The sequence below is a fragment of the Rhinolophus ferrumequinum genome, chromosome 2, assembly GCF_004115265.2.
Source record: "Rhinolophus ferrumequinum isolate MPI-CBG mRhiFer1 chromosome 2, mRhiFer1_v1.p, whole genome shotgun sequence".
NCBI lineage: Eukaryota > Metazoa > Chordata > Mammalia > Chiroptera > Rhinolophidae > Rhinolophus > Rhinolophus ferrumequinum.
In genome coordinates this window covers 33,748,907-33,760,134 of record NC_046285.1, presented here as the reverse complement: position 1 = coordinate 33,760,134, position 11,228 = coordinate 33,748,907, and the positions used below count along the sequence as shown (strand labels likewise).

The following is an 11,228-nucleotide window of genomic DNA, read 5'->3' as shown; positions in this document are numbered from 1 at the left end:
TTGGGAGTACCATTATTATGAATGCGTGTCCATATGCGTGTGTGGTTTACTTCTGAGAGTCAGCTGGTGGCCCATACACAGAATCAGCTCCTCTGGTGCTTATCAGTCTGACTCTCTGCCTCCCCTTCTTGTGATAAAAAAATCACACTTTTCATAGGGCAATGTGTGTGTCCCCAATCTTCACAAGCTGCCACCTTTGGGATTTAGGTGCTTGTAAGAAAGTTGAGGGCATTACTGATAGCAATCAGTCAGAAATATACTTGCTCAGATTATCCATATAAACAACTGAAATAAAAACATTACATTATACATCAGATTAACAGCAACTCCCAGAACAAAGCTTACAGTGTATAAAAATAGCTACGTAAAAAATTTACATAAAGGCAAACCAAAAGGAAATCCTCAGTGCAGACATTTACAGAAAAAAAAAAAAAATCAAACCAAACACAACATATGAACTATCATCATGGCTGCCAAAACTTGTTGTTATTGTTTGTAATTTCATTTCACTGTTTGACTTGAGATAATTCTCTAAAATCCCGCGACAGCTTGGTAGAATGATCTGCTTAGTACTTGAACCATGAATTGCTGTCAATGTCTTTGTATATGTCTTAAATACAATCCACGTTCATGCTTCAATTGGCCTATATAGTTTTTTTTCTGAAATGATGAAAAAAAAACATAATTTGGTAAGTTACCATAGCAATAATTTCTCACCATCAATAGATGCTTTGGACTAAAAGTGACAGGAGTTACATTATAGGAGCCTTTCTTAAACCTCCATTGTCCCTGAACCCATCTGTAATCCCAGGCATTGCTATGGCCCTTCTACAAACAATTTTTTGAAATTGTTGAGTCTTTATTTTTTATGAAAATTGCTTAATTCATATGAATATTATAAGTTGTTTTAGAAAAATATCTCATTCTGTTTCTCTTCAGGTTAAAAAAATGCACTTATCCCTTCAAATCACACTCTTTTGTGGGTTTTGTCTTCAAGCTCAATTTTTGTTTGAGGATTTATTCTATCCAATTTTAAAGAAAACAGAACATAAAATCTATGTTTATGAAAGATTGAGAAATAAACCCTAGAGAAGAAGGAAAAAAAAACACACTCAAAAAACAAAACAAAAAAATAGGTGAAAATGCTGCCTACTTGGCTTCCAACGGAAGGTAGGATAGAGGAAGAAATCCAGTTCTTACTTCTTTCACCCAGTTTGAGATCCTGGTTTTCAGGTTTTAAAAATGTCTTATTTAAAAATATTCTATTTTTCTTTCCTGTGTTCATCCTTCCAATTACAATTCTTTCCCATGCTCCGTATCTTCTCTGTGGGATTAACTCTGGTGACCTACGCAAATTGTGACTTGTAGTTTACTTATAATGAATCAAAGTTTTACTGTGGATGTTGGGGATTTTAACTTCAGATGGGGAAGCCACAGTAACAGTTATTCTCAAGGACACACAAATTAATTTGTCTAAATGGCTTCTCTAGTTGGCTCATGAGAACATAAATAAAAGTAAAAGCTCCAATTATAAATGGCAATACCATGGAAACAGACTACCTCTTTTGAAGATTGTCTTAAAAATCACTTATATTGTTATTATATATACACATATGCAATATATGTAACATTGATATATACATTATACACATACATATATGTGCATGTACAGATACATATATGCATACACGTATATAATATACATACTATCTGCAAAAGTGTGTGTGTGTGCGCGCGTGTGCGTGTGTGTGTGTATACACACACAAATTTGTTAGCCAGTTCATTAAAATGATTTGGGAGATGGTTATATAAATACTGTGATACTTTTAAGTATCTTAAATCCTTGGACTAAAATTTTTATATTTTGAAATTATTCTTATAATTGCTTTTAAAAATAAATTTGAAATATTAGAATCAGCTCTCATCAAACCAAAATATCAATTTATAAAATTAAGCTTCTTTGCCCTCAGGAAAATTTTTGGCATTAGAATAGAAAATGCTAATTGAATGTTAAGATCTCAAAATTGATTTTAATTATTCAGACAATAATTATTTTTTGGAAGATAGGAAAATTGGTGAGATTCCATTCTTCTGAAAACACCTTTCTGAGTTAACAAAGTTGCTTTAAAGAAACTCTCTTCTTGTTTTAAAAGCTGCAATTATGAAGCATCTTAATGTCAAAGCTTTCCCTTTCATTGCCTAGGATGTTTCATATTTTCCTGGGAATTATTTCTATAAACTTCACACAGTCTGCTCACCTGGACAATAAGTAGAACAGCTTCTCTCTTAGGCTTCTGTTTTGTGATTGTTTTCTTCTAACTTTTTATTTTCTTCCAGATTACCAAGGTCCTTGTTTACGTGTTTTGATGCAGTCCTATAAAGGAATGAAATAAACGTTATTACACACACACACACACACACACACACACACACACACTGTTCTTTTTTAAATTTAGGGTTCACAGTAATGTATTATCATGAAGCAGATGTTTTACATCTAATACAGGCAAACCACGAGGGTGAACAATTGTACATCTGTGAGCCTTGATTGGTTACAGAACTCATTCCAACGAAATCACCTTGGTAGTGAGTGGGATTGTAGTAAATATATGCTAAGAGAAAAAGAAATCCATTGTTTTGAGCACAGACTATACCATACAGTTGCATCATGTTTTGATCTGGGTTGTTTTTCTCTTCACTTTCTGGAAAGTAATTATTATCATTTGATAGTCAAAATTTTCATTCTGGGCAAATACTTTCTGCAAAAAATTTCTGAGGGAGTTTCATTAGGGCCTTTCCCTTTTTGGCATTCCCTATTTCTCATCCAGGTTGAGCCAAACCCCTGTATCTTTGTTTGTGGATTCTGTTTTATTGAATAAATCAAAAGCAAGGTTAATGACAGAAGATTGGCAGCAGAAGCTAAAGCAGCTGTAATGTTTTGGTTCTCAAATCGTGGACCCAGATCAACAGTATCAGCAACCCCTTGACAGAAGTGCAAATTCTGAGGTCCAGCAATAGAACTATGGAAACAGAAACTCGGGGGATTGGGCAGGCAATGTTTGATAAACAAGACCTCCTAGTGGTTCTGCTGCATGCTAAAGTTAGAAAATCACTGCCCCAGTGGCTGCCATGGTTACACATGGTTTTATGGTTACACTAGGCTCTGTCCTTTAAGAGCTGAAATCAGATTTTCTTAAGCACACAGCTAAATTTCTTCGTTTTGTGACCACTCAGGAGAATTCATAACTGCATTGCCGAAAGTATATCCTATCCTTCCTTCTTTCCTTCCTTCCCTAACTCACTCACCTATGCATCCCTGTTGTAAGCACCTCAGAGTAACCACAGCGATATCGTACTTCAAATTATTATTTCCATATAATTCCTAGTAATTCTTCTAGTTTTAAGAAAGTGTATAATCCCAGATGTGTCTCTTGGTTAAGAGGGGTAGAAAACCCCATTTTCCCTGAACGTATTTCCATGCTTTAAATAGAATTCCTTAACTCATTTGCTAAGACTCACAACTTTACTAGAAAGAAGGTTGTGATGGTGTATGACATATATCCAAGTGAAATGAAGACGTACAGTTCATTCAAACTAGGACATTCATTATTTTTAGCATACATTTAATTTGTAATTCAAAAATTGTTAATTTAGCTTAAACTATAGCCTTCTAAATCCATGCACAAGGGAGGAGAGCAACCTCAAACTTTGCCAACATGATTAAGTCCTATCATATGTGATAGCATTTTAAAGGAAGACATTCAAAAATGTAAATGAGACCACGTTGTAAGTTTGAATCTATGTCTTGAGTTATAAAATATTATCATATAAATATTTTCTATCTTGTACTAAAAGGGTACATCACAGTGAATGACATCTTTTATATATATTTTCCAGGCAAATATAATAATATATATGATATTTCTCTCTTCCAATACACACACACACACACACACACACACACGCCATCTACATTATATATTACATTATATATCACAGGTGATTTAAGGGCTAGTCTCTTTAATAAGTTACTTAACTAATAGCTAATAAAGTCTTAGTAAACTCAACAGTGTAACGTGAGGCGGTGGATTAGGACGCTCTCTAAGAACTTTCTTTAAAGCTTGAACTTTCTATAAATCAATGAATCCTTTTAAAATTTGTTTTCTTGAAGAGTAATATCCATTCAATATAATGTACTTATCATAAAAGTACAATTCAATGAATTTACAAAAACTGAATGCATGAATGTAACCTGTACCCAGATCCAGAAACAGAACAGTTGCAGACGCAGAAGTGCCACAGTGTGTTTCTGTCCAGTCTCTACCACCTCACAAAGGTTACCCAATCCTAAATTTTCACAGAATAGTTTTACCTGTTCTTGTAATTTGTATATAAATTTATATATACCACATGCATTCATTTTTGCCTGCCTTTTATTTAAACTCAACCTTATGTTTGTGACATTCGTGTATAAGGTTGCAGGTAGCTGTAGGTTTTTTATTCTCATTGCTGTATAGCTTGTCATTGGGTGAATAAATCGTGATTTATTTATCTGTTTTACTAGTGATGGACATTCTTGCTCTTTGTTCTTTCTGGGATTCCAATCATATAAGTTAGATCTTGTGTGTGTGTCCTGTGTCTCTTATGCTCTTACATGTCTTATCTATTCTTTTTCCCCTCTGCGCCTCAATCTGGATGCTTTCCATAGATCTGCATTCCAGATCTCTTCTCTTGTGTTCTGCTGTGGCCAATCTGTTTTTAAATTCTTCCATCAGAGACTTATTTTTTTTTAAGTATTATATTTTTCAGGTCTAAAATGTCCATTTGATTTTAAAATATTTGAAATACATTTCAATTCTCTATCTCCTTGATGTCTTTTCCCTTGACGTCTATTCCCTTGATGTCTTTTCCTCCACTTTCAATATGTTATTTATAGTTATTTTAATGTCCTTGTCTGTTAACTGCAATATCCAAATCATGCACGGATCTGCTTGTCTACTTTTTCTGTTGATAACTGATTGCATTTTCTTGACTCTTTGCATATTTAGTCCTTTTTATTTTGCATGACACCATGTATAAAGGAACTGTAGAGACTCCATATAATATTATTTTCCATCAGATAAGCTTCCCACTTTTCCTTCTTAAGCAGATAGGGGTGAAGAGCTGATGACTCCAATTACACCAGGGCTTGAGCCAGGTTCAGGCTCAGCTGAAGTTTTAGTAAGACTCAGTCTTCTTCTGGTTTGCCCCTATACCTAAGACATGGCCCTCTAAAGTTCTGATTAAGATTCTGGCATGTTTCACTTGCTTCAGCCATTAAAAAGAGAGATCCAGCTCTTTTCTTCAGAGAGTCCCCCACCCATCTGTCTCATGACACTTCAAGATGTGGCCAATCTCTTTTGTATTCTTGACTTGAGTATAAGTTCTGTGAGAATAAGGACCATGTTTTATTTCTGTTTTATCCACAGCACATAATACATTGACTGACTACGGTAGGCATCCAGAAGATAATTCCTTTACTGAATTGAACTATCTGACCTACTGTAAAGGTATTTTATCTTCATTACGATTTTCTCAATAATACTTTCTTTTCTCTAGCTTACTTTATTGTAAAAATCTATAGTATATATTACATATAACATACAAAATATGTGTTATCGGCTGTTTATGTTCATATCTATTTCCTTCTACTGTTCTTTATGATATTAATGTTCACCAATATGAAGTCTGTACTACCCAGCTGCTTTCTTACAGGCAGGTAGATAGAGAGGATACTACACTGAATGACAGAACCTGAGTTATGTTTTACTCCAATCTTTTCAGACAAAACTGCACAAAATTATACGCATAAACATGTACCTTGATTATTCTAATAGCTCCTAACTTTATATTCCAACATAAACTACATTTTAATAAATTATAAACTATAATTTCTATAAATCACTGAGATATTGTGGTAATCAAGGAAAGCCACATGATTCTCAAAGCCTCTTCACTCATTTTCTTTCTTTTAATCTCCTTGCCTTCTCTCACCCCTCTGATGATTTTTCCTCCATTCCTTTTCTCTCTGCTGATCCTGTCACTGTCTCTCTCTTTGTCTTTTTTCTTTCAAACTCACTTCATTACCTACTATTCTTTTGCCTCTAAAGTGAAAATTCCAACTCGTTTGGAGCCACTGGAGAGAGTGACAAATAAAAGTGTCAATGTTCTTTAGGCATATTCTAAAAATAATAAAAAAATAATTTAGTAATGTAATAAATACATTTTGCAATTTTGATTTTTTTCAACCTGCTTTGACCTTCATGGGAAGGAGGAAGGTATATTAAGGTTGAAGACATAATGATTTCATAACTTTGAAATAAAGCATAGATTATTAGAAGTTCTGGTATGTGTAATGATTTCTTAAAACTTTATTTTGTTAATCCTTACTTTTGTGACAATTATAAACTCTCAGAAAAATACATAATAAACTATTTGTACTTGAGAGTGACAAAAAGAAAGTAGGAAGTGAAGGGAATTTGACCTTTATACTGAGTGAGCTCTATTTTTACGTAACTTTTCCTCTGAGAGCACTTCCCAGAGATGTAGGCTAGCTAGAACAAAAGCTGGAAACCAAGGGGGGAAATCTCATAAAGGAGAGGGCCATAAAGTGGTGAGGACCCCAAATTAGTGTGTAAAATACAATAACTTCCCTGAACTGTGGATGTGTACGAGAAATTTCACATAGCCGAGCAGAAAGCAGCAGCTGAGAAACTTAAGAACTTGACATAGATTTTAGCTACTACCCACATAGGGAAACAAAGTTTGGAGTTCAGGTCATCATGCCAGAAGTTCTTGTCAAATACATCAGTCTTTCTATGAAAATCCCAGAAAAGCCAAGTAAAGACTATGTATTGATTTGCAGCATTCCCCCTAAGACAGATGTGCCACATAAAATATAAAAGTAGCCTTCACAAGATCAAGAAAATTCAGCTAGTAATATACTTGTCTGTTATGAAAAATAATCCATATTCTTTAGAAGAAAATAACAGAAATTAGAATCTCTACAATATATCACCACCAAAAGACTAGTATATAATAAGAAAGTTACCATACATATGAAAAATAGAAAAATGTAACACAAATTACAGAAAATGTCCTTGGATGACACAGACTTTATAAGTAGAAGGCAAGAACTTTAAATCAGTTATGACATCACATGTTCAAAGACTTTGAGAAAAATTTGGTAACAATGAGAGAACAGATAGAAATCTCAGCACAAAAATATAAACAATTCTCCGACTTAAAACTGCAATATTAGAAATGAACAATTCATTAAATTGTCTTATCATCAGATTGGAAATGAGAGAAAAATGCCTCAGTAAACTTAAGGACAATAATATGACAAATTATACATTCTGCAAAAAAGAAAGACGGTAGAAAAAAACGCAGATTGTCAGTGATCTGTGGGACAATATTGAGCAGTCTAATGTATGTGTAATTGGAGTCCAAGTAGAAGAAGCCAAAGAGAATGGGACAGAAAATATATTGAAAGAAACAATAACAATATTCTCAGATTTATTGATCTCCATTGACTTGCAGATCCAAAATGCTCAGCAACTCCGAAGCAGGAATGATAAAAAGAAAAACACACCTAAGTACATAATAATCAAACTAATCAAAAGCAAATATTAAGAGAAGGACATGAAAATACCCACAGAAAACTTGTTCAGGGGAACAATGACATAAATAACAACTGGTGTCTCATTAGGAAAAAAATGTATACCAGAGATAATTAAACATCTTTAAAATGCTGAAAGAAAAATCTCTCAAGCCAGAATTTTATATCCAACAAAAAGACCCTTTCATTAAAGGCAAAATAAAGACATATTAAATTGAATGAAAGAAAACTGAAAGAAATCATCACTAGCGTACCTGTGCTAAAAGAAGTATTACAGGAAGTTCTTTGGTTGAAGGGAAATTACACTAGATGGAAACTCAGATGTGCAAGAAAGCTTATATTTATGTAGTAAAATATAAATACTATTTAATTTTTTTTTTTACAAAACCAACCATTTAATGCTATATGTTCATAAAGCATTATATGAAAGAAACATTATTTTATGTGACCTCCTACATCCTTTTTGCTACTGTTGACATATCCACTACAACTGCATATATTATAAACCTCACACTACAATGTTATGGAGGAGGTTAGATGAAATTAAAATGGTTCAAAAGTTTTAGATTATTACACAAGTAGATGCTATAAATTAAGAGTTCTTATCGTAATCCTGGAACAACCACAATAAAATAATACAAAGAGGCCAGTATAGAAATTAAAATGTAATACTAAAACTTATTTGAGTTACTTGAAAGCAGGAAAAGAGGAAGAGAAGACAACTAGAAAACAAATAGGAAGATGGCAGTCTTAAATGTTAACTATTTAATAATTAGGTTAAATGTAAGTTGGCTAAATTCTCCAAATAAAGTTAAAGATTGTTAGACTACACTAAACAAGACGACTTAACTCTATAGTAGGAGTTAGATTTTATCTGAGAGGTCCAGATAGTAAATATTTTAGGCTTGCAGTCCATATGGTTTTTGTTCCAACTCTTCAACTCTGGCATTGCAGTGTGAAACAACACAAACAATATGTAAAGAAATGGGCATGACTGTGGTCCCATAAGCTTTATTTATCAAATGAGACAGAGACCGGAAGACATAGTTTGGTCAGCCTTGAGACATATGAGATACACTTTAAAAATAAAGAGATAGATAATTGTAAATAAAAGGATAGAAAAAGGTATACATGTAAACAGTAAGCATATGAAAGCAGTGTGGTTATGTTATTATCAGGCAATGTAAAATTCAACACAGTATGACAGCAATAATGAGAGACATTTCATAATTATTAATAGAATAGGTTCAAGACCTAAAAAAGTTATAATAATTGTAACTGTATACATCTAATGAAAGAATAAAGCAAAAACTGACAGAACTAAAGGGAGAAATAGACAGATACACATTCTTAGAGAATTTAATAACCCTTTCTCAGTAGCTAATAGGATAAATAACCCAAAATTCAGTACGCATGATCATGATGACGTAGCTCTAGTACTGGAAGTGTATGCTTATAACCTTCTTAATTATATGTGAAGTGATTTTATATAATTTGAAAATAAAATTAAAGATGAGAAGATTTTTAAACAAACTATTATGTAACTTGACCTAATATGCAGCTATAGAACAGTGTACCCATCAACCACTAAATATATACATATTTTTAAGTGCTCATGTAGCATCCACTAGGAAATACTGCATGACTGCATGTTAGGTAAATAAATAAATAGATAGATAAATAAATAAATAAATAAATAAATAAATAAATAAAATCTCAATGCATTTCGAAAGACTAAAGCACACAGAGTACGGTGTATTAACAAAACAGAAGAAAATAAGAAATGTTTGGAATTTAATGCAGTTCTAGTTACATGACTCCAAATAAGAAACCACAAAGGAGATTTAAAAATACTTTGAACTCAAGAAATATAAAAATACAACATTCTGAAATTTATGGAATGTAGTTAACATAGTGTTGAGATTGAAATTAAATGCTTGTGTTATAAAAGAAGAAAGGTTAACATCCATGATCTAAAGTTTTCATTTATTTCATGAAATTAGAGAAAGAAGAGAAAGTTAAACTTCAAATAACTACAAGAAAATAGAAATGATAAGAGCAAAAATAATAAAATTGAAAATAAGCAATAGTTTTTAAAATATTAATAAAATGGACAACTCTCTAAAAAGACTGAGCAATATAAAAGAACAAAATACAAAATAACAATATTAGAAAATAAAGAGTGTTATCACGATAGAACCCACAGACAAACAAGATAAGGGATTCCTATGAATAACTTTTCCTTTTTGCAAAATCTCAACAACTTAAGTGAAATGGATATTTTCCTTGAAATACTTACCAAAATTTATTTAAGAAGAAGCAAACTTATATCTATTAAACAATTAAAGTAAAAAATAAATGAGTTAACTGAATTTTATTTTAAATAATTTTTGTTTTAAAGCAAGTTCTCATAAAGAATACTCCAGGCCCATGTGGTTTCATCACCAAATTATACCAAACATTTAAGAAAGTAATGAATTCTTTCAGTAACAGAGGAGAATGGAACTCTTTCCCACCCATTTTATTAAGTTCACATTAATCTAATGCCAAAACTCGACAGAGATATTACAAAAAAATTATACACCAATAGTCGTCATGAATTCAGTTCAAAACAAAATTCTTACTAAAATGTTGCAAATTGTACCCATCAATACATAAAAATTATGATACATCATAATAGAGTGAGATTCTAGGAAAGCAAGACTGATTAACATTTAATAATCAATCAAGGCCATTTACCATTTTTTAAGAATAAAGAATATGAGAAAACAATATGATTATTTGTAGAAATAATGTAGATGTAGGTGAAATGTAATGTAATGTATAAGGAGCATTTGAGAAAATTCAACAATGATTTGTGATAAAAACTCTTAGTAAGCTAGGAATATTATAAATTTCTTTAACCTGTTAAAGGACATTGTGTGGTAAAGAATTTGGCCTTGCTCAAAAATAGGTCTGGCTTTTGTCCTCCTGGGAGATAGTCTCTAACTAGGATTTTCTGAGTGATAGAAGTGGCCATCGTATTCATGGTGGCCTCTTGGATCACACTCGACAGTTTAGGCTGCGGAGATGTCTCAGTTTAGGGCCATCAACAACCAATAGTCTTAGTGTGGCCCCCCCAGAAAGAACAACCATATGATTTAGGGTGCTTTTGGCCATGTGATATCTGTCCTCCGGGGAAGGGAAAGACTGAAGACTGAGTTCAAACACATGGACAATTAATCAATCATATAATGAAGGCCCAATAAAAACTCTGGACACCAAAGCTCAGATAAGCTTCTCAGATTGTCAATACTCCATGTTTTTGCCACACATCAATACAAGTAGAGTGACATATCCCTGAGGACAAAGGAAACTTCACATTTGGAACCTTCCCAGACTCTGCCCTACACTTCTTTTCCCTTGACTAATTTAACATATTCTTTCATTATAATGAAACAACTGTGAGTATAATAGTTTTCAGTGAGTTCTACATTTCTAGAAAATTATCAAAACTGAAGGTAGTTTTGGGAAATCCCCAAACTTGAGTTGGTGTCTTTATGTGGGTTCTTCACTCTAACTTTGTATT

At 32.7% G+C, this 11,228-nt stretch overlaps 1 protein-coding gene across 2 annotated transcripts in view; it reads right to left on the bottom strand.

The window, feature by feature from the left end:
* Positions 1-2,258: 2,258 nt before the first annotated feature.
* Positions 2,259-11,228, bottom strand: part of ALCAM (activated leukocyte cell adhesion molecule) — a 192,824-nt gene continuing 183,854 nt past the window's right edge. For both annotated transcript variants that reach the window (XM_033129984.1, XM_033129990.1), the window contains one exon: positions 2,259-2,374. In XM_033129984.1, the coding sequence (XP_032985875.1) occupies positions 2,287-2,374 (88 nt within the window). In that variant the 3' untranslated portion in view covers positions 2,259-2,286. The remainder of the gene's footprint in view (positions 2,375-11,228) is intronic.